Raw genomic sequence first — 24,626 nt, forward strand, 5'->3', positions numbered from 1 at the left:
AGAAAAAAAAATATAAAAAAAATATTGGGATTTTTCTTAACAAGAATATGTAGCCAAATACATATTGGCCTATATTGATGAAGAAATTAGATTTTTTATATTCTATTTTGGATGTGCTTTATAGCAGAAAGTAAAAAATGTATGATTTGTCATTAATTGTGTTATGTGATTATTTACAATTTCTTCCTCTTTCTTTTAGTGGAAATTGTGATTATTTGTCTTTTAAGTATGTTGGTTGAAGGTGCTTAATCCGCATGTGAAAGACACTTTAGACCAGGGGTCTCCATATATTTTAAACAAAGGGCCAGTTTATTATCCTTCAGACTTTAGGAGGGTCGGATTGTGGTCCGCAGGGGCAGTAAATGTCAATGAGAATAAATATGGCCTCAGGTTTGGTGGTCAATAGGAGAAAGGAGCAGTGCCCCTATTAGTAGGGGGAATAGTGTCCCATCATTGGTATCGGTGGAAGAATTATAAGAATAGTGGCTCATATCAGTGGGAGGAATAGTGCCCCGAGGGCCAGATAAAGACTAGCAAAGGGCCACATCTGGCCCTCGGGCCGCAGTTTGGAGACCCCTGCTTTAGACAATTGGATTCCAGGTGTATTAAATCTCTTGAATTGGCACCAGCTGATATTTTGTCCACTTATGCGGCTTATTCACCGATATCCAACTGTGTGGTTATGAGTAAGCGATCTTTTGCATCGTGAAACGCGTCAACCTGTCGCATGTTCCTGTGATGCACTGTTTGTATTTATCTTTCATGAGGAATTAAAACACTTCTACTTCATCAATTTCTGAGTGCGGTCAATTTTCCTTGGGCTGTGAGTACCTCAGTCCGTGTCGGGAGTCTTGCGCCCCGGGGGATCAAGATCAGGGTCGGTCCTCTTCGGAGGTGGACCATCCGCACACCCTGTGCACTTTTAGTGTTCTTCACGTTTGCGTGTGTGCACTTTTTTGTGCAGCGGGTGGAGTCTGAGTGTGTTCACGCACCACGGGCTTTAACAGAAAAATCTACTACTACTACTACCTACTGTCAGAATACACTGATCAGTGCTGCTGGCTATAGCCTGCAGTGCTGATCGAGCAGGTAAAATCCGACAGGCTGGTTGTACAGAAGCTATATATATACAACCACAGTGCCTATACATGGATCAAAATATAGCCAGTCCTTGCTGAACTGGCCATATTTCGATTCATGTATGGCTGGCTTTATACTGTTTTATTTTGGATGGTTCACGTCTTTGACGTCTGCTCTTGTCTGACTACCTCCTCTGGTATTGGACCCTCAGCCATGCTTTTGACTTTGGTATTTTCTGTGTTTTCCTTTGAATCAAAACTAGGAGTATCTGTTGGTCCTAGTGTTCTACTGGTCCTGTGGGCTCATCGAAAATATGCTAAGGAATGATGACTCTGATGACATACCTACATACCCTTGTCACCACACCTCTCACAACGTCGTGAGGGTCAATTTACTATAGGGACTGAAACATCAAGCCCTATTAGCTTTGGACTTCTGAATTCCATTTCATGAACAGGTACTCTTTTGCTAGTTCCTTTTCAAACTTTGACCAGGCAATCCTACCCTAACATTGCAGCTGAAGACGTCTACATTATTCTTTATCCCAATTGAGATCTTACAACTCTGGAATTCTTCTGTAGAATTTCCACCATTTACACACATTATTCACACAATAACCTTGTTACATAGTTTGGTTGTAAAAAGACCCAAATCCACCCAGTACAACCCCTTGTGAGTGTGAAAACCTCTTCCAGCACATCAACACATTAGACCAGGGATCCTCAAACTACGGCCCTCCAGCTGTTGTGGAACTACACATCCCATGAGGCATTGTAAAACTCTAACATTCACAGACATGACTAGGTATGATGGGAATTGTTGTTCCTGAACAACTGGAGGGCCATAGTTTGAAGACCCCTGCATTAGACACAAGGATGGGTATTCTTGAATCACGGTTGCAGGTGCCCCATAGAAGTCATAGGCCCAACAGAAGTTGTCACCTCCTCCACCTCATTAGCTACATCAGTGAATATGTTGTCATGTTGCCAATACTCACCGGATTTGTGTGTGTTCTTCTTTCCCTGGCCTCCATTGATCGGAGGCAATGTGCGACTCAGGAATGTGTCCCACTGCACCTTTTCAGGTCCTCCTAAATCTCGAACCTTTTGCAGGCACAATTCAAGGTAATTAATGGGGTCTTCAGGCCGATAGTACATAAGGCCCGTAAGCAGGCTCTGTGGAGAAGATATAAAATCCGTCAGAGACTCTTCAGAAATGCTTTTACTGTTTTATGTTATAATTTCAGTGGAAACTCTATGAGCTTTTTATTTTTAGCTCCAAACAACTTTGTATGGAAACTGCTTGACCTTGCCAGCCAATACATTGTTCTGTGTCTATATATGGCCGGCAAAGCCCAGGGCAAATTTTGTAGTACGTTGTAACATTTGCACTGACGCACTCTGACGAAATGCGTAAATTTGTAACTTGTTTTATGTCCACATGCTTTTGTTGGTGACAGGTTCCCTTTAAAGACTGAAATCCTGCAGCTGAACTCCAGACAAATGGCTTATTGCACAGGCGAAACACATATATGGGAACTGTTTTACCTTTTAAAGGATTGGTGATTCAGTGCAGCCAGTTTTATAATTTAGACACCCTTGCCAGACAGCACAGGCAAGTACTATGATCCTCAGCCTTACTGGATAATGGAGTGATAATGGGCTCACCTTCTGCTATGTTAAGTCTTTCCGTAATGGTTTAATACCAAAAGCAACAAAAAGGTGTTAAATACATACCTTTGCTGGAGAAAGTGCTGCTGCAGCTTCCCTTCAGTGCTGCTCACATACTCAGTAGGTACGTATTAGGTTATGTAATCCTTACTGGCAGAGAGGATCAAAGTCCAAACTAGCTAATTTTTTTTTTAAAGCGGAGTTCCGGCCTCGGGGGTGAAATTTAGATAAAAATACCCCCAGGACAGTCAGGGCTAGTACATTCCACAATGGATAGCCTCTGAACTGTCCCGGATCACACTTACCTGTAAGAAGGATTCAATACTTACCTTGAAAATTTCTTCTTCAGCGCTGCCATCTCAGGTGTGGGCAGCTGAAGCCAGCGCGTCCTCTTCTGCGTCCTCTTCGGTGACGTCGCAGAATGCCCTGCACCGGCCCCGCTCATCACTTCCGGTGCAGGCGCGGCATCCCTGCACAGCTTCTGGGCATGCCCAGAAGCTGTTTAGCAGGGAATGCTCCGCCTGCACCGGAAGTGATGGGCGGGGTCGGTGCAGGTGCATTGACTCCTGGGAACGATGACATTTAGCTCCCAGGAGTCATCGCAAACAGGAAGAGACGGCGCGGGCCGCAGAGGGAGGAAGTGGAAGGAAGGTGAGTATATTTTCTTCTATAACAAGGTAAGTGAACAAAAAAAAAAATCGGAGCATCCATTTCTTTTTCAGGTGATTTTTTTGATTTTGAGGCCGGAACTCCGCTTTAAGGTTAGCACCCTCCTAGAAAGGTAGGTGCTAAGTAAATGCATTGATTGCTCCTTCTGCTTATCAGGGGAGCCTGATCTATTAGGTTGCCTGTTGCATGTTTCCAGGTGTGATTCACTGGGTCTGGGGGAGTGTCCCCACTGTGTCCAATGAGGGAGCTTGTTGGACAGTGGAGGAAACCCAGCCAGTGACCCATTAGCTTTTATGGGAGTCCCAGTGATAGGGCATTCTTGCAATGCATCCTGGGATTGAACATAAAAGCTGGGGGGGGGGGGGCATGTGACAAGGCGTCTTTGGCGGGAAGCAGAGTCCCAGGAGGAGGTGGACAGCTGTCTCTTCTCCTGCTGTGTGTGAGGAAGGTGGTCTTAGGCGGTCAGACTAGTGAGCCAGGTGTGGAGCCGAGCAGCAGAAGATCAAGTGAAGCTGCTGGCAGGCAGAGTCTCTCGAGAAAAACAGTGTCCGTGAGTACCAGGAGATTTGCCAAAGGGTCTGCCCAGGAAGGGGGGCCACTCCAATGAAGTCAGGGGATCAAGGAGCCAGCTCACACAGGGAATGTTACAGTAAAGGGGGTGCCTTGTAGAGAACCCTGAAGAATAGGGACAAAGGGGGTGCCATGTAGAACCCTGAAGAATAGGGACAAAGGGGGTGCCGTGTAGAACCCTGAAGAATAGGGACAAAGGGGATGCCGTGTAGAACCCTGGAGAATGGGGACAAAGGGGGTGCCGTGTAGAACCCTGGAGAATGGGGACAAAGGGGGTGCCGTGTAGAACCCTGGAGAATGGGGACAAAGGGGGTGCCGTGTAGAACCCTGAAGAATAGGGACAAAGGGGGTGCCTAGTTGGGCCCTGTAGAGTGATTCACATAGCAATACAAGTTCATTATATTCTTCTTCACTGCTAGTGACAGGGTGAAGCAGCGGCCTTGCTGCATTCAGATATTCAGTCGACCCAGCAAATTGTGCATAGTTTATTTAAGTTGGAGTATCCCACTCATCCCTTCTCCTATCCAAGTTCTCAAATAAAACACAAAAAAAAACAAAACCCTTGGACTGTTTCTTGACTGAGCACTTTAAAGATGCTAAACTGTCGTGATGTCGCTAAGGGTAACCCAGGGGAACCCGTAACCAGCAGCTCCCAAGGGAGTAGTGCTACATAAGCAGATATTATTTGATCAAATAGCAAGCCATGGTCGTATGGCCAGTACCGAATCCTGGGACAGCATTCTCTCCAGGACAGAGAAGTATCTCAGCCCTTCTCAGTGGCCTGACTTTACACTTGAGAAGTTCATTACCGCAAGCAAGGCTTGCAGGAATGAACTTCACATTGAACGCGGGTTTGGAATTGTTCGGCTGAACTCGCACAATTTCAAACCCGCATTTCAGTGCAAGTTCAGGGGGCGATTTGAAAGACATATGTGTGGGTTCCTGCACAGGTGTCTATTGAAACCCCCCCCAGAGTTGCCAAAAGTAGTGCAAGAACTACTTTTGGCAATAAGTGAGGTGCCGCAAAGTTGGCTTCGCACCGATTGGGACAGTGCCGTTGCCAGCAATTGGCTGCGATTTGACATGTCAAATTGCGCCGATGCGAACGGGAGCTTAGTGCCGGTCCACACTATTTAGTTGTGAACAGGAACCGCATCGCATTCCTGTTCAAATCCCATGAGATTCTTTGGCAGTGCAATTTGAGCCAATATTTTGTATTGCTCAAATCGCACACCAAAATCTTGCAGGACCCTTTTTTTTTTTTTTTGGCTGCACCAGAGCCGGATTGCATGGGTGTTTACTCGCATGTGATCCAATTCTGCAAATTGCACTGCGTTTTGCGAACCGATTTCGGGTTGTCTTTAACTTAACATACACTCCTGCGGCGGTTCGCAGGAACAGGGTGCGATTTGGAATGCAGTGAGGAATCGGCACAGAATTTGCTGCAAATTTACAGTGCACAAGTGTGAACCAGCAATACAGGTGCGTTTATGTTAAAGAGGAAGTAAGCTTCCATTGATTGTTTGTACCTATAGTAGGCCTATAATAAGCCCCCTTTTATACTTGTGCGACTTGTTCTGCGATTTGGGACTGCAAAATCGCATGACAAGTCGTTCTCCATGATTTCCAATGAGTACCGTTCATATCTGTGTGACTTGAAGTCGCACCGACATCAAAGTAGTCCCTGAACTACTTTGGCCCGATTTTAATGCATTTTGAGGTCCAAATTGCATCAAAATAGTGTCAAAATCACGGTAAAATCGTGCGACTTTTAAGTCATACAAGTGTGAAAGGGTCCTGAAGCTTACCTAAAGGTACTGTAAATATCTCCTAAATGTGTTACCATGCATTGCGCTATGTTGCTGTTCGACAACGGTCGAAGGTCTTCTTCTTTATACTTGTGGTGAGGGGGGAGGCACGGCAAAGCCATGTTTTTAGCTCCCCCGACTGTTCCTCCTTAAAGCGGAGTTCCACCCAAAAGTGGAACTTCCGCTTTAAATAGTCCTAACCCCCTGACATGCCACATTTGGCATGTCATTTTTGGGGGGGGGGGGGGGAGCGGGTACCTAGTTTTGACATGTACCCGCTCCCACTTCCGCTCGGAGCGCCACGGCGCCCTGAGCGGAAGTTCTCCTCTCTCCCTCCCTCCCTGCAATCTTCTGGGACATGTCAGAGGTCCCAGAAGATTGCCGGCCAATCACGACGCGTAGCGCAACTCGCGTATGCGCAGTGCATACCCGGCTGTGAAGCCACAAACTGTCACAGCCGGGTGCCCACATCAGTGATGCCGGCGCCGCGGAGCAAAGAGGGAGAAGACTGCACATCGCTGGACCGTGGGACAGGTGAGTGTGCGGTTAGGCTGGAACTCCGCTTTAAAGGGATTGTAAAGGCAGAATGTTTTTTTTTTATCTTAATGCATTCTATGTGCATTAAAGAAAAGTTAGGATATGAATACCCTCTACCTGCGCACTCTAAATGATATCACAAATATATAATGTGTGCAAAATAATTATCATTAATAAGAGCGAATAAACAAATAGAAAATTAAAAGATTTAAAAATGATTGAACCAGCTGGTTGTAAGGCATAAAGACCTAAAATATAATAAACTGCGCTCCTTTAACAATCTGCAAAACCACTCAATTTGCAAGTGAATGAGATTGCATAAAAATGTTCATTACACCAAAGTGCTCCAACTGTGCAATAAACGGGTTTGCAGAGATCTTCTCTAAATCGTGATCCGTGGTATTTGTGCTCTCATCCATCACCCCTGAGCAAAGATTCTACTCGCCAGAAGCAAGGATGGATACCGCATGTAGAATTATTGAGAGATATATCCCTCATATCAATGGATGCTCCTCTCTTGCAATCCACTCCAGTCAGACTCCAAAGTGCTAAACCAAAAGATCAGGGAAAACAGAACAACAGGCCCTTCACAGTGCAGTATTTTGTTATTTATTAATAGCGCAAAGATAAAAACTCACTTACAATGTTGTAAATCAAATAAAGCTTCTATCGTTTAGCAGGGACGCCGATATGCATTCCACCTGCGCTCCAAGATGGCAGATGTGATGTGTCGCGTTGATCCCACCCTACGCGTTTCGTCAGAGGCGTCTGACGTCATCAGGGGTCGCACGACCGGACACGTCGCTTCCTCCTATTTATACTAACCGCCATAATAGTATATCCAATCCATATCATATTGTAAATCACAATTAAAAACAAATACCAACATCCGTCAATACAAATTATTGCACAAAAATACATTTTTATTGCCCATCTTGATAGAGAAAAACTTAATCTAAAATCTTTATTAAATGCATAAATCAAGGGGGAGTAATCCCTCCTATAAGTGGTGGACATTATAGAATGATATAGTGAGTATCTGTTTAGAAGGAGGTTTTAAGGTTGTTTTAAAAGCGCAGCACATTGATTGAATTGTAATTACTTATGTAAGAAGTGCCTGCTGCTGATAATATCAGGTGATAAAGTATTGATTAGCTATAGGTTGCTCGCAAGGTTGTTTGATTGTTTACCAACATCAGCCCCGGAAAGGTTTTAACCGCTTAATGACCAGGCCATTTTTTGTGATACGGCACTGCGCTACTTTAACTGAAAATTGCGCAGTCGTGCGACGCTGTACCCAAATAAAAGTGATGTCCTTTTTTTCTCACAAATAGAGCTTTCTTTTGGCGGTATTTGATCACCTCTGCGTATATTTTTTTTTTCAGTTTTTTTCTTAAAAAAAAAAAAAAGACAGACCATTTTGAAAAAAAGAAAAAACAATATTTTTTACTTTCTGCTATAAAACATATCCAATAAAAAAATGTAAAAAATCAAATTTATTCATCAATTTAGGCCAATATGTATTGGTGAAAAAAAAAATCCCAAGAAGCGTAAATTTGTTTGGTTTGCTCAAAAGTTATAGCATCTACAAACTATGGGATAGATTTATGGAATTATTTTTACACTTTATGGAATTATGAAATACACTTTGAGGCTTAAGGCAGTGGTCAAACAGGAGCCATAGCAGCCCATGCAGCTGTTATGGGCCCTGGGGGTGGAAGGGGGCCCCAATAGGTGGGCTGTGGAGGCGGGTGGAAGGGGGCCCCAATAGGTGGGCTGTGGAGGGGGATGGAAAGGGGCCCCAATAGGTGGGCTGTGGAGGGGGGTGGAAGGGGGCCCCAATAGGTGGGCTGTGGAGGGGGGTGGAAGAGGGCCCCAATAGGTGGGCTTTAGAGGGTGGTGGAAGGGGGCCTCAATAGGTGGGCTGTGGAGGGGGATGGAAGGGGGCCCCAATAGGTGGGCTGTGGAGGGGGGTCGAAGAGGGCCCCAATAGGTGGGCTTTGGAGGGTGGTGGAAGGGGGCCTCAATAGGTGGGCTGTGGAGGGGGGTGGAAGGGGGCCCCAATAGGTGGGCTTTAGAGGGTGGTGGAAGGGGGCCTCAATAGGTGGGCTGTGGAGGGGGGTGGAAGGGGGCCCCAATAGGTGGGCTGTGGAAGGGGGCCCCCTATAGGTGAGCTGTAGAGGCAAGGTAAAGATAGAAAGCTTGTGTGCATGGAAAGATAATGCCGTATTGCATCAGTAAGAATTGCAGAGGTTGCTGTTGACATTGAACCCAGCACCCCCCTCACAATTATATCAGACAATCAGGCTCTGTACAGAGGGAACGATCTCTCTGTTTCTTATCCCCGCAAAGCAGGCATAAGAAACAGACATTTAGTAAAAGTCAGCGCACATCACACATTTTTAGGCACACATTTAACCCCTTGATTGATTGCCCTAGATGTTAATCCTTTCCTAGCCAGTGTCATCAGTACAGAGTATAGTATTGTCACTGATCACATTATTAGTGTCACTGGTGATGTCAGCTCCCCCCAGCATCAGTGTCAGATTGCCCGCCGCACTGTTGCTGTCCCATTATAGGTCGCTGATCACCACCCATAGTAGTATAAAAAAAAAAAAAAATCCAATATCTATACCATAGTTTGTACCAATCAACATACACTTAAGGTCCTTACACACTGGCTCTCTGCCCGGTAAACTCAGCTTTTCTCAGTGGGGATCGATCCGCTGATCCCCACTGAATAGGCGGATGACAGCTCCGTCCTCACTTACTGTGCAGAGAAAGAGCTGTCAGATCCCCGCTCTCCTCTATGGGGAGATCAGAAGAAAACAGACCGCCTGTCCGTTTTCATCCGATCCGATCCTCCAGGCGGATGGAAAATAGTGTTTCCATCCATCCGGATTTCACAGACAGGATCAGATCCGAGAGCAGCGGGTGTCAGCGGACATGTCACCACTGCCCCATAGAGGTAAACTGACCTGATCGGAAAGCCTGTGTGAAAGGGGCCTTATTAGGCTTTTTTTTTTTTTTTTTTACCAAAGAACTGTAGCAGAATACATTTTGGCCAAAATTAATGAAGAAATTTGATGTTTTAAATATTTTTGGATATGTTTTAGAGCAGAAAGTAAAAAATATTTTTTTTTTCTGTCTTTTTTTTTTGTTTATATCGCAAAAATTTAAAAAAAAAACAGCGGTGATCAAATACCACCAAATAAAAGCTCTACTTATGTGGAAAAAAAATAAAGATCTAAATTTCATTAGGGCACAGCTTATGACTACCAGTTAAAGTAGCGCAGTGCTAAATAGCAAAAAATGACGCGGTCATGAAAGAGGAAACATTCTGGGTAAGGAGGTTAGCATTAGGGTTATAATTGTGTCATTATTATTGCAACTTTTTATTTTTTTTTATCTTTTTGTTGACTACTGTACCATCTTTTTTTAGTAATTGCTTGCTATAGCGATGGAAGGGGAGGGGGAGGAGCCAGGATTTAATATCTGAGATGCAGATAAAGACTTATGAGGTTATGAGGACATAATGGTTAGCTGGAAAATGAATGTAAAAAGTTAATTCCATGGAGCGTTGCCCCTCCTTTCTTCGGTCACCATCTGTCCACAGATCGGCTCCCCAGTAATGTAGTGACTGTGCTGACATCCCTCCAGCTACACCCCCCCCCCCCCCCCCCCGATATACAGTAGACATATTTTATATTAAGGCAAGCCGCGGATGATTTGATTTTCTTTCCTTCCACCACGGGTGCGAGGAGGAAAAAAAATGCTTTAATCCCCCCATCAAACACAGTGTTGATGGGGGATTCTCTCCCACAATCGCTATTGTGTTCTGCTGGCAGCAAGTCCTCCCAGCCGGCAGAACACGATGATTACTGCTAGAGGGCTATAGCCGCTGGCAGTAATCGCATGTAAAAAATCCGACAGGTTGGTTGTACCCAAGCCGATCGATTAATCTACTTGGGTACAACCAGCCTGCCCATAGATGAATCCAATCTCTGCTGGTCCCTGCCGAACCAGCCGAGATTCGATCCATCTATGGCCAGTTTAACCCCTTCATGCCTAAGCCTTTTTCTACCATTTTTTGCTTATAAGTTAAAATAAAGTATTTTTTTTTGGCTAGAAAATTACTTAGAACCCCCAAACATTATATATATTTTACTAGCAGAGATCCTAGAGCAGTGATGGCAAATCTTGGCACCCCAGATGTTTTGGAACTACATTTCCCATGATACTCATGTACTCTGCGGTGTAGCTGAGCATCATGGAAAATGTAGTTAAAAACTTCTGGGGTGCCAAGGTTCGCCATCACAGCCCTAGAGTGGCGATCATTGTAATATTTTGTGTCACACGGTATTTGCGCAGCAGTCTTTCAAATGAGAATAAAATGGCGATCGTTGTAATATTTTATGTCATATGGTATTTGCGCAGCGGTCCTTTAAATGCAATTTTTTAAAAAAGAAATTCACTTTCATGAACTTAAAAAAAAAAAAGGAAAGAGCCCAATTTTTTTGTATAATGTGAACGATGATGTTACGCCGAGTAGATAGATACCTAACATGTCATGCTTTAAAATTGCGCACAGTCATGGAATGGTGACAAATGATGGTACTTATTTATTATTTTATTTTTTATTTTTACACTGTCCCTTTACTTTTTTTTTATCACTTTTTTTGCTGTCACGAGGAATGTAAACATCCCTTGTGACAGTAATAGGCAGTGACAGGTACTCTTTATGGAGGGATCTGGGGTCTAAAAGACCCCAAATCCCTCCTTTGCATTTAAAAGCATTCAAAATGCCAAGTTTGGCTGTTTTTTTTAATACTGTCATTTTTCAGTAACTGGAAGTGATGTCATGACATTGCTTCCGGGTTTCTTCACCCAGGGACCAGATCAGAGTCGATTGCGGCTTTGTTCGGGCCTTTGGCCAGCAGGCGGACGTGACGGCTGGTCGCTCGGGCCTCCCGGTGGGTTGCGAGACCCGAGTGAGATGCGGAAGGGGGCGGGAGGGGGCAGACGTCCCCTCCTGCTCCTTGTAATAACAACTGAGCGGCGGATTAGCCACACCGGTTGTTATTTCAAGAAAGCCGACCGTCAGCTCTAAACAACGATACCAGAGAGATGCCTCTACCCCAGGGGTCTTCAACCTATGGCCCTCCAGTTGTTCAGGAACTACAATTCCCATCATGCCTTGTCAAGTCTGTAAATGTCAGAGTTTTACAATGCTTCATGGGATGTGTAGTTCCAGAACAGCTGGAGGGCTGTAGTTTGAGGATCCCTGGTGCATATCCCCCCTAGTACAACCCCTTGAAGCCGAGGCTGCATATTTGAGTTCCGTCAGCGGGAAAGAGGTTAAGATCAAGGACAGTAGAAATGATCTGTGATTTTTATTATCATCCCACCCCGCTGATAAGGCAGTACAGCCAGCCTTCCTGTACTGGGCCCGGGCACCATCAGTTCAGAGGGGGGCCCAGGCACCTGCGGAGCCCGAGGCCAGGCTATACGGTCTCATTGCAGACGCCAATCCTCTTCTGTCTCCCCCCCCCCCCCCGCAGCGCCGCCAGCTTCTCTTCCCCTCCCCCTGGCTGCACTGCAGGGGGATTGCTCTTGGCACATGTGCCCCTTCCATTTTCTGTGCCCCTTTCCCCCACAGCACTTCCGGCTTCCCTCCTTTCCTCTCCTGCCGGCAGCTGCAGGGAGATGTTTCAGGATGGAGAGCGGGGGAATATGCCATTTCCTGGCCCCATCCTTTCCTGAATGAACACAGTGAGCAATGGGTACCAGTCTACTGTGTTCTTTCATCACTGAAGCATAGTAAACTGTGTTTAGTATGCTTCAGTTTGTGAATGGGCAGGAAGTAGTGATCGACCGATGTTGTTTTTTTATTGCCGATACCGATATTTTGGTCATCGCGTATCGGCCGATATGGGCTGATATTTTCGTACATTTAAAAAAATATATATTAATTTTTTTTTTTATGACAGGTACTCTTGTGGAGGGATCTGGGGGTATGAAAGACCCCAAACCCCTCCTCTGCACCTAAAAGCATTCAAAACGCCAAGTTTGGCTGTATTGAATGCTGTCATTTTTTTTTATCTGGCGCCGAGTGTCATGACATCACTTCCGGGTTTTTACATGGAGACCCGATCAGAGCCAAATGCGGCTTTGATCGGGGCTTCGGTAGCCGTGCAGGCTGGTTGCCCGAGTCTCCCGGTGGGACGGGAGACCCTGACGAGCTGCAAAAGGCGGCTGGAGGGGGGAACGTCCCCTCCCGCTCCTTGCAATAACAGCCAAGCGGCTTCTCAGCAGCATCGGTTGTCATTACAAGACAGCCGACCGAGCCGGCTATGGACACCGGTACCGGGGTGATGCCGCTAGCTGCAGGGATCACTCCGGTACAAGCACTTTCCCGAAATATCGGTCACCTCCTTGCCGATAATCGGTCGATCTCTAGAAGGAAGTCTCAGAGTGCTTCCTATTCAGTCATCTGTGCTGCTGAGGCTGCAAAGAAAGGGACTGATAAATCTTTGTCCTCAGTCACTTTCGGCCTCGGAGGGGCAGGCCCTGCCTGGTAGGCTGTATGGGGGGCCCCGTGGTTCTAACAGCATCCCTCTATCAGCCTGTTGTGTTTTTTAGAACTATAAAAATGCATAAATCTTACAACACAATAAACGAGGAGGAGGAGGATGTGACTTCTATCTGTGTTATGTGATAACGAACCTTTCCCGAGACACTGCGATCAACCAGCATAAAAACAAATGTGTCTCATCCTCTGTGTGTGTGTGTGCGCTGATCTGACGATTCACGTGTTCCGCAGGCTGAGAAACACACGAGGTGGCTTCCACTCCTCCGATCGCTGTTCTACGTTAGACCCACGGCCATTAATCAGCAATGACTCAGGGAGATAAAAAATGACTGTTTACTTTATCAAGCGACAAGTTCAATTTATCAGCAGCCAATACGGGTACAGATGCTCTGTAAAGCCATCATTTCCTTCCCTTCTTCCAGTGTCAAGTCACCCTTTTTGTCACAACCACCCCCACTTCTCTATATTAACCTCTAGCCGACCACGCGCCGCAGATAAACTGCGGCAAGATGGCTCCACTGAGCGAAACGCTGTACCCATACGTCGCTCCCAAGCTCCCGCAGGAGCGTGGCTCCCGAGCTCCCTTGCGATCGTGGGGGGGGGGCGTGCAGCGATTCCCGAGAGGGGAAGCTGATCTGCGAGGCCGGCGGGCCGCAATTGCCACCGGGCACCCGCGATTGCTCAGAGCGGCGTTGATAAACACGGCAGACCGTTGTTCTGTCAGCAATCAACACCGAGCTCCTGCGTCCCTCCTATTTAGGATCACAGGTCTCTGTGTTGATTCCATAAGCCCACCCTCCGCACAGTTAGAAAGCACCCCCTAGGCCAGTGATGGCGAACCTTGGCACCCCCAGATGTTTTGGAACTACATTTCCCATGATGCTCATGTATTCTGCAGTGTAGGTGAGCATCATGGGAAATGTAGTTCCAAAACATCTGGGGTGCCAAGGTTCGCCATCACTGCCCTAGGCTTATATTTAACCCTTTGATCGCCCCCGGGGTTAATCCCTTCCCTGCCAGTGTCCTTATTACAGTAACAGTGCATATTTTTAGCACTGATTACTGTAGTAATGTCACTGGCCCCACCCCACCCCAAAAGTGGCATAAATGTCAGTTAGGGGTCGGATCTGTCTGCCGCAATGCCGCAGTGCGGCTAAAAATCAGGGATCGCCGCCATTACTAGTAATAAAATGACATAAATATTTCCCCTAGTTTGTAGACGTGGTCACTTTTGCGCAAACCAATCAACATACACTGATTGGGATTTTTTTTTACCACAAATATGTGGCAGAATACAAATTGGCCTAAAATGATCAAAAAATTCGATATTTTTTTTTTTTTTTTATTGGGAATGTTATATAGCAAAAATATTGTTTTTTTTTTTTTTTTTTTATTGGGAATGTTATATAGCAAAAATATTGTTTTTTTTTTTTCAAAAAATGTTGCTCTTTTTTTGTTCATATCGCAAAAAAATTAAATAAAAATCGCAGAGGTGATCAAATACCACCAAAATAAAGTTTTATTTGTGGGGAAAAAAAGGACATCAATTTTATTTGGGTACAGCGTCGCATGACCGCGCAATTAAAGTAACACTGTTCCGAATCGCAAAAAATGGCCTGGTCATTAAGGGGGTAAAACCTTTCCGGTCCTTAAGTGGTTAACCCCTTGGCGCTGACGTAACACAGATATGCGGCCCCACAGGAATGGGCTTTTTTTTCCTGGGGCTGCATATATGTGCATTTCCCTTTGTGCCGGGAGCGAGCCGCAGGACACAATCCCAGCACAGAGACCGGGGTCTCACCAAGGGCCCTGAGCCCCGTTCTAATGATCGGGACCCGGAACGTCCAATTTCGGGACACCTGATCGCTGTGATAGCCTCTGATTGGCTATTACAGTGATCAGTGGACCGTATTTTATGTCTCTGTAAATGAAGGAGAGCGATGCATTGTATCTTTTTTTGTCCTTGCAGAGAGAGAGAAAATAAATAAATAAATAAAATAAAAATACCTAGTCAAGGTTTGATCTAGGGCAACACTGGGGTTAATGTTTGGGTCAGGGGCAGTATTTTCTTTTTTCTTTTTTTTGGACAGGATTATTCGAGGTCACCTGATTGCTGTGATAGCCTCTGATTGGCTGTCGCTGTGAAGCCCATCCCCGTATTTTCTGCCTCTGTTAAGGAACAAGAGCGATGCATTGTATCTTTTTTGTCCTTGCAGAGAGAAAAAATTGCAGAGAGAGACAGAAAAAAAAGTGTGTGTATAAAACAAAACAAAAAAAAAAATAATAATTAAAAAAAATAAATAAATAACTAGGTCATGGTTTGATCTAGGTCAATGCCAGGGTTAGTGTTTGGGTCAAAGGTTAGGGGCAGTATTTTTTTTGGACAGGATTATTCCAGGTCACCTGATCGCTGTGATAGCCTCTGATTGGCTATCACAGTGATCAGTTGGTGTGAAGCCTGCCCCTTTATTTTGTCTGTGAATGAATGAGAGTGATATATTGTATCTTTCTCTGTCCGCACCCATATTTTCTGTCTGTGAATGAATGAGAGTGATATATTGTATCTTTCTCTGTCCGCCCCCATATTTTCTGTCTGTGAATGAATGAGAGTGATATATTGTATCTTTCTCTGTCCGCCCCCATATTTTTTGTCTCTGTCAATGAAGAAGAGAGATGCATTGTATCTTTCTCTGAAAAAAAAAAATGCGGAGAGAGAGAGAGGGAAAAAAGTGTGTGTAGAAAACAAAAAATTAATAATTAAAAAAATAAATAAATAAAAATACTTAGATTAAGGTTTGATCTAGGTCAGTGCCAGGATTAGTGTTTGGGTCAGGGTCAGTATTTTATTGGACAGGATTATTCTGGGTCACAGGATCGCTGTGATAGGCTCTTACAGTGGTCAGTCGCTGTGAAGCCCGCCCCCATATTTTCTGTCTGTGAATGAATGAGAGTGATATATTGTATCTTTCTCTGTCCGCCCCCCATATTTTCTGTCTGTGTCCCTGTACCCATTTACTGTACTATTTTACCTAATAAACAGTTAAAACGTTATCACACTATCGAGCCCTTTATGACCCTCCCACCCTTACCAACCATCGGTTGGGACCCACGCACAGACCACTGGACATTCCACCATACCAATAGGAGAGGACCATAGGAGCCCGCCCTTGCTTTGGGACACCCAGGACCCCCAGGGACGCCCCGCAACAACCCCCCTCCCACTACAGAAGGGAACCCGGAGACAACGTAAAGGAGCGTTAATTACATCTTAATACCTGCTCTATACCCCTGTGTGGGGTGGGTATATCTGGTTAGTAGGTTTTTCTACCTAAGGGGTCACCCTATACCTCACCAGTCACCCACCACGGGGTTATTGTAAGATTTATTATCTGCTTGGGCACCTATCAAGATATGGACTAATGTCCACCTTATTATCCATACAGCACTGGTCCAATATTTGCTATTAGGACTTTATCCCACTCTGGCATTTTAATATATCCGTTAATTATCCCCTGTGCACTTTATCGCACCACTTGTTGTCACATTTATATATCTATTTTTTCTACCACCTTTATATCTTATTTATAGTACCATACCCCCAGTACTTTGTGTCATCATCACTTCACCCCGATATATTCACTTTTATATTCTGCATTATCACTTGTGTATACATTTATATTCACTTTGTCACTCCAATTGCACCTTATCACGGGTTCTTCTGTCAAAAGGTAAAGACCCCTCAATAATTGAGAACTGGCACCCCATCAGTCTTTTCAATGTTGATAGAAAGATCTTGGCGAAGATTCTTTTTTGGCGCTTGTCGTCAGTAGCAGGCGATTTGTTGTCCAATCATCAGCACTGCTCTGTCCAAGGCAGAAGTACCTTTTCAGCAGTTTTAGCTGTCCTGGAAGCTTTGGAGTGATGCAGGGCTGCTGGATGGAGAAAATACTTGCTGGCATTGGATCAGGCAAAGGCTTTTGATCGAGTCCATCATGAGTACCTGTATTTGCTACTTGGTAGATACAGCCTGCAGGGGAGGTTTATAGATTGGCTGAAAACATTATATAAAGGGGTTGAGAGCTTCCCACTTGTTAATGGTTGGGTTGGACGGCCTTTTGAGGTTGGCTCTGGTGTGCGCCAGGGGTGTCATTTGAGCCCCCTGCTATATGTATTCGCAATCGACCCCTTCATAAGAAGGTTAGAGGGTGGATCGTTGTGCGGGGTGCCTTTGGGCATTGCTGGTGTGCCACCTTTGAAGGTCGTGGCCTATGCTGATGATGTGTCTGTTATTATCTCTGAGATAGAGGAGGCGCAGGAGGTGGTCTCTGTGATAGAGCAGTACATGGAGGCTTCTGGCTCTAAAGTCTATCATGAAAAGAGTGAAGTTTTCTGGATGGGTGAGGAGGGTGAAAGCTTTGAACTTCCGGATGCCTTCCCAGAGCCCCAGCAGGAAATTAAAGGGTTGGGCATCAAATTTGGTCCTGGTGACTATGGTCATCAAAATTGGGAAAGCAGGTTGTTGAATGCCAATGCCAAAGTAGCAAGCTGGAAGAAATTGAAACTTTCCTTGAGGGAGAGGGTTGACTTGATTAAAACTTACCTTATCCCAATATTTTTATATGTCAGCTTTGTCTGTATCTTGCTGGAATCTCTCTATGCAAGGGTGTAAAGCTGCTTTTTCCAACTGTTATGGGGAAATAGGCTGAACCTGATCAAACGCAATGTAACTTACCTGTTCAGGCGGGAGGGTGGTCTAGGAATGGTCAACCCTATCATTTTCTTTTCTCTGCTTCTTAGTAATATGTTAGCAGAGACCCCGCCGGGCAGAGATGTATAGTAACTAAGTAGAACTACTTCACTACTGTACTTAAGTACTGAAAGGCGGTATCTGTACTTTCCTAGAGTAGAATTTTTTTCTCCTACTTCCACTTTTACTTCACTACATTTTTTCAATGATTTCAATACTTCTACTCTGATATTTTTTTTTTTTTTGTGCTGCATAGTTACTCGTTACAATTAGAAAAATTACCACTGCCAGAACAGTAGATGGCAGGTTTCATGAAGCTCAAAACATGTGTATTATCAGCGCATACGAAAATAAATGCTACTGTATGTATAAATAAAAGCTGCATTTGAAATAATAAAAAACAATATGATGTTCAAACTTTTGACTTCTTTCTTTAAAAACTACATAACACAGTACTTGTACTTTTACTTTCAGTACTTGAGTAGCAATTTTTTTTCAAAACTACTGGTACTTTTACTTTCAGTACTTGAGTAGCAAAATTTAAAAAAAAACTACTTGCAATACTTAAGTACAAAAAATGTTGAATACTTTAGTACTTCTACTCAAGTCACTTTTTGATCGAGCACTTCCACGTCTACTCAAGTCACTTTTTGATCGAGCACTTGTACTTTTACTCAAGTATGGGTTTCGAGTACTTTATACAACTCTGCTGCCGGGATGGGTGGGAATTTTTCAATCTTGGTTTAGGCCTTTTCTGTGATGCTGGGAAGATGGCGGGCCAGTGAAAAGTCTGAGAGTCAGACATGGCAAGCTTCCAGCTTATGTTGCCCCGTGTCTGAAAATACTTTGACAGTGGCAGGTGACAGTGGGGGATATCAAGTCCCTCCCCAGTAAGCTTCTGGAGAAGAGGATTTTGGGTTCTGCTTTCAGTGTGTCACTGACCTTAAAGGATTGCCCAGGCCCTGTAATGAGGGAGGGGTTACATTTAAATAACTTGGGAATAATCCCTTTGAAGTTTAGGGATCAAGCCTGGCTCACTTTCCATGGAAGACTCTATGTGAGAGGGAACCTGAAGCATCGCCCTGTGGATGATCGGGATTGTCTTAGAGCGGAGTGTGTTGGTAAAGTGGAGTCTATTGACCACTTTTTGCTCCAGTGTCCCTTTAACATAGATGTGTATAAAAGGGTGGGGAGGGCTCTAGGCATCCCCTTTCTATATCGCATGAGTTATGCGGAGTGGATGTACGGGGCATTCCCGACTCGCTGGGATTTTGACTTGGATACACTTTTTCTAGTTAGTATAGTTGTCCGTTACTTCAAGTGGAATGCACGGTGCCAGATTACCTTGTGGAAGAAAGTCCTCCCTGTCGAGGTGGTGGTGTACGATATTCTGGGTGAGGTTGGGAAGATTCGGGGTCTTGAGAAGGGCAGGGAGCCTCGAGCGGTCTGGATAAGGGCATGGAGGAATATCAGACCTGCCTTTGGTGAACTGTCCAACTCTGGGTGAGGAGCTTTTTTCCTATGCTATTTCTTTCACTCCCTTAGCTTGTGTTGGTTAATATCTTCTTTTTTGAAGAAGGGCTGCATGCATAATGGGGGTGGTTTTGTTTCTTGACTTTTAATAAACAAAAATTGGGAAGAAAGCTCCTTCCATAGGTAGTCAATAGGAAGAATATCCAATATATTGGTGGTCAGTGGGAAGAATGCTCCTTCCATAGGTAGTCAGTATGAAGAATATCCAATATATTGGTGGTCAGCGGGAAGAATGCTCCTTCTATAGGTAGTCAGTAGGAAGAATATCCAATATATTGGTGGTCAGCGGGAAGAATGCTCCTTCTATAGGTAGTCAGTAGGAAGAATATCCAATATATTGGTCAGTGGGAAGAATGCTCCTTCCATAGGTAGTCAATAGGAAGAATATCCAATATATTGGTGGTCAGTGGGAAGAATGCTCCTTCCATAGGTAGTCAGTAGGAAGAATATCCAATATATTGGTGGTCAGTGGGAAGAATGCTCCTTCCATAGGTAGTCAGTATGAAGAATATCCAATATATTGGTGGTCAGCGGGAAGAATGCTCCTTCTATAGGTAGTCAGTAGGAAGAATATCCAATATATTGGTGGTCAGTGGGAAGAATGATCCTTCCATAGGTAGTCAGTAGGAAGAATATCCAATATATTGGTGGTCAGTGGGAAGAATGCTCCTTCCATAGGTAGTCAGTATGAAGAATATCCAATATATTGGTGGTCAGCGGGAAGAATGCTCCTTCTATAGGTAGTCAGTAGGAAGAATATCCAATATATTGGTGGTCAGTGGGAAGAATGCTCCTTCCATAGGTAGTCAATAGGAAGAATATCCAATATATTGGTTGTCAGTGGGAAGAATGCTCCTTCCATAGATAGTCAGTAGGAAGAATATCCAATATATTGGTGGTCAGCGGCAAGAATGCTCCTTCCATAGGTAGTCATGGAATATCCAATATATTGGTTGTCAGTGGGAAGAATGCTCCTTCCATAGATAGTCAGTAGGAAGAATATCCCATACATTGGTGGTCAGCGGGAAGAATGCTCCTTACATAGGTAGTCATTAGGAAGAATATCCCATACATTGGTGGTCAGCGGGAAGAATGCTTCTTCCAAAGGTGGTTAGTGGGAAGAATGCCCCCTTACAAAGAGCTAAGAGTATCATTGGGGTCAATAGTCACATACCTGAGAGGCAGAAATTGCTTGTTTGTCAAGGAAGTCCTAGCAACGTCTGGAGGTACCCCAGGGTTCCATGGAATCATAGTTAAGGGCTAGTTTATGCTAACCCTTGAGGTGTTTCTGCCCCATAAAATCTTGATCCATTTGAGTTGCTGTTGCTGAGTGATCAGCAATTGAAAGTCATACATTTTATTGTTTTAATTTTTATCCCAAGTATGTAGAGCAGGAGATCTGACTTCTCTTGCTGCATAAGTGTACTGGTGCAGTGACTGGAAAGCCAGAAGCAGCCAGTAAATTAGCATTTTCAGAAGCAGCCCAGGCATGGAGGAGTCTGTAATAGTCTCAGTAGACGATTACCAGGTTTTTGAAGCAAGGGATGGCAATGACTGGGGTACAATGTCTCCTATAGTCATTACATCGCTTTAACTTCTCTAATCAGACAGAATTCACCAAATACAAGTAAAGATCACCCCATACACTGCAAGGAAATCACTGAACCCCCAGACAGGAAGAAGAGTCCCCAGCAATATATTGCCATACTGTATACAGCAGAAGATAAGACATCATAGAGAGGGATCTCCGCATACATCTGCATCAGCAAAACATCGGACTGCACAACACCGAGCACACCGATCACATCACACCGACACCGGGCACACCGACACCGGGCACACACTGCGGGGATACACACCTCGAAGAGCCGGGGGATGTGCCGCTCCGACAAGTAATCCTTCGCCTGCGATGTGTTCATCCTGCGGCTCCTCTCCGATCTCCGCACCCGGATCACTGTGATCTCTGTACCGCCTCCCCCTCACTGCTACCCGGTGTCTCCTCCTGCCTGAGCCGCCGCCTCCTCCGGAGCGATCCCTATCCTCAGCTACACCTCCACCCCCACCACCAGTATCCCCATCACACACCAGTATCACCTCCACCCCCTCCACCAGTATCCCCATCACACACCAGTATCACCTCCACCCCCACCACCAGTATCCCCATCACACACCAGTATCACCTTCACCCCCACCAATGAGCGACCACCAGTATCCCCATCACACACCAGTATCACCTTCACCCCCACCACCAGTATCCCCATCACACACCAGTATCACCTCCACCCCCACCACCAGTATCCCCATCACACACCAGTATCTCCTCCACCCCCACCACCAGTATCCCCATCACACACCAGTATCACCTCCACCCCCACCACCAGTATCCCCATCACACACCAGTATCTCCTCCACCCCCACCACTAGTATCCCCATCACACACCAGTATCCCTTCCACCCCCACCACCAGTATCCCCATCACACACCAGTATCACCTTCACCCCCACCAATGAGCGACCACCAGTATCCCCATCACACACCAGTATCACCTCCACCCCCACCACCAGTATCCCCATCACACACCAGTATCACCTTCACCCCCACCAATGAGCGACCACCAGTATCCCCATCACACACCAGTATCACCTTCACCCCCACCACCAGTATCCCCATCACACACCAGTATCACCTCCACCCCCACCACCAGTATCCCCATCACACACCAGTATCACCTCCACCCCCACCACCAGTATCCCCATCACACACCAGTATCACCTCCACCCCCACCACCAGTATCCCCATCACACACCAGTATCACCTCCACCCCCACCACCAGTATCCCCATCACACACCAGTATCACCTTCACCCCCACCAATGAGCGACCACCAGTATCCCCATCACACACCAGTATCACCTTCACCCCCACCACCAGTATCCCCATCACACACCAGTATCACCTCCACCCCCACCACCAGTATCCCCATCACACACCAGTATCACCTCCACCCCCACCACCAGTATCCCCATCACACACCAGTATCACCTCCACCCCCACCACCAGTATCCCCATCACACACCAGTATCACCTCCACCCCCACCACCAGTATCCCCATCACACACCAGTATCACCTCCACCCCCACCACCAGTATCCCCATCACACACCAGTATCACCTTCACCCCCACCACCAGTATCCCCATCACACACCAGTATCACCTTCACCTCCACCAATGAGCGACCACCAGTATCCCCATCACACACCAGTATCACCTCCACCCCCACCAATGAGCGACCACCAGTATCCCCATCACACACCAGTATCACCTTCACCCCCACCAATGAGCGACCACCAGTATCCCCATCACACACCAGTATCACCTTCACCCCCACCAATGAGCGACCACCAGTATCCCCATCACACACCAGTATCACCTTCACCCCCACCAATGAGCGACCACCAGTATCCCCATCACACACCAGTATCACCTCCACCCCCACCCCCACCAATGAGTGACCACCAGTATCCCCATCACACACCAGTATCACCTCCACCCCCACCAATGAGCGACCACCAGTATCCCCATCACACACCAGTATCACCTCCACCCCCACCAATGAGCGACCACCAGTATCCCCATCACACACCAGTATCACCTCCAACCCCACCAATGAGCGACCACCAGTATCCCCATCACACACCAGTATCACCTCCACCCACACCAATGAGCGACCACCAGTATCCCCTAACCAGCAGTATCACCTCCACCCCCCCAATGAGCGACCACCAGTATCACCTCGACCCCCACTATTGAGCGACCACCAGCGTCCCCATCACCCACCAGTATCATCTTTCACCCCCCCAATGAGCAACCACCAGTATCCCCATCACCCACCAGTATCATCTTTCATCCCCCCAATGAGCGATCACCAGTATCCCCATCACACACCAGTATCACCCCCACCAATGAGCGACCACCAGTATCCCTATCACCCACCAGAATCACCTCAACCAATAAGCGACCACCAGTAATCCCCATCACCCACCAGTATCACCCCCACCCCGAACAATGAGCGACCACCAGTATCCCCATCACCCACCAGTATCAACTCCACCCCCACCAATGAGCGACCACCAGTTTCCCCATCACCCACCAGTATCGCCTCCACCCCCACCAATGAGCGACCACTAGTATCCCCATCACACACCAGTATCACCTCCACCCCCACCAATGAGCGACCACTAGTATCCCCATCACCCACCAGTATCCCCTCCATCCCCACCAATGAGCGACCACCAGTATCACCTCCACCCTCACCAATGAGCGACCACCAGTATCCCCATCACCTACCAGTATTCCCTCTACCAATGAGTGACTACCAATATCCCCATCACCCACCAGTATCAACCCCGCCAATGAGAGACCACCAGTATCCCCATCACCCACCAGTATCATCTCCACCCCCACTAATGAGTGACCACCAGTATGCCCATCACCCACCATCATCACGCCCACCAATGAGCGACCACCAGTATTCCCATCACCCACCAGTATCACTTCCACCCCCACCAATGAGCGACCACCAGTTCCCTCCATCACCCAACATCATTACCCACTCCAATGAGTGACCACCGGTATTCCCATCACCCACCAGTATTCCCTTCACACCCCAGTATCACTAGCATCACCCCCAACTCCCACTAATGAGCAACCACCAGTTTCACCATCACCCACCATTATGCCAGTTATCACCCTTCATCCCAATCAGCGTGTGACCGGCAGTATCCCCATCACCCACCAGTTTCACCACCTCCACCCCCACCCCCACCCCCACCAACAAGTATCTCCATTACCCACCAGTACCACCCCCACTCCCACCAATGAGGAACTACCAGTATCCCCATCACCAACCAGTATCACTATTATCACTTTTTGCACTGAGCACCTCGCCAATGAGCAATCGCCATATTCATCAACACCCACCTGTATCACCATCATCACCCTCCATTATCACCCTCCACCCCCCAGTACTGGGCAGCTCACCATTAAGCAACTACCAGTATCGCCATCATCACCCATCAGTATCTGCCGCCATCATCATCACCACCCTCCACCCCCAGAGCAATAAGCACCTCATCAATGAGCAAACACTAGGATCACTGTTACCCACCTGTATTACCATCCTCACACTAACCCCACCGAGCACCTCATCAATGAACAACCACCAGTGTCACCCACGAGTATTCACCACTATCACCATCATCACCCTCCATCCTCAGCAATGATCACCTCACCAGGGAGCAACCACCAGTATCACTGTCATTTACCAGTATTACAATCGTCATACTTGCTCTACTGAGCACCTCACTAATTAGCGATCAACATATCACCCTTCGCAATAAGCACCTCACCAATGAGCGGCTA

General features: G+C 46.3%; 1 protein-coding gene across 1 annotated transcript in view; it reads right to left on the reverse strand.

Moving 5' to 3' along the window:
- AK1 (adenylate kinase 1) overlaps positions 1–21,140 on the reverse strand; it is a 176,109-nt gene extending 154,969 nt beyond the window's left edge. The window contains exons 1-2 of the mRNA XM_082263946.1: positions 21,066–21,140; positions 2,078–2,255 (exon numbers count right to left, since the gene is read on the reverse strand). Of these exons, the coding sequence (XP_082120072.1) occupies positions 2,078–2,255; positions 21,066–21,125 (238 nt within the window). The 5' untranslated portion in view covers positions 21,126–21,140. The remainder of the gene's footprint in view (positions 1–2,077; positions 2,256–21,065) is intronic.
- Positions 21,141–24,626: the final 3,486 nt, after the last annotated feature.

This window comes from Pelophylax lessonae (genome assembly GCF_965119305.1).
Source record: "Pelophylax lessonae genome assembly, chromosome: 7".
Lineage (NCBI taxonomy): Eukaryota > Metazoa > Chordata > Amphibia > Anura > Ranidae > Pelophylax > Pelophylax lessonae.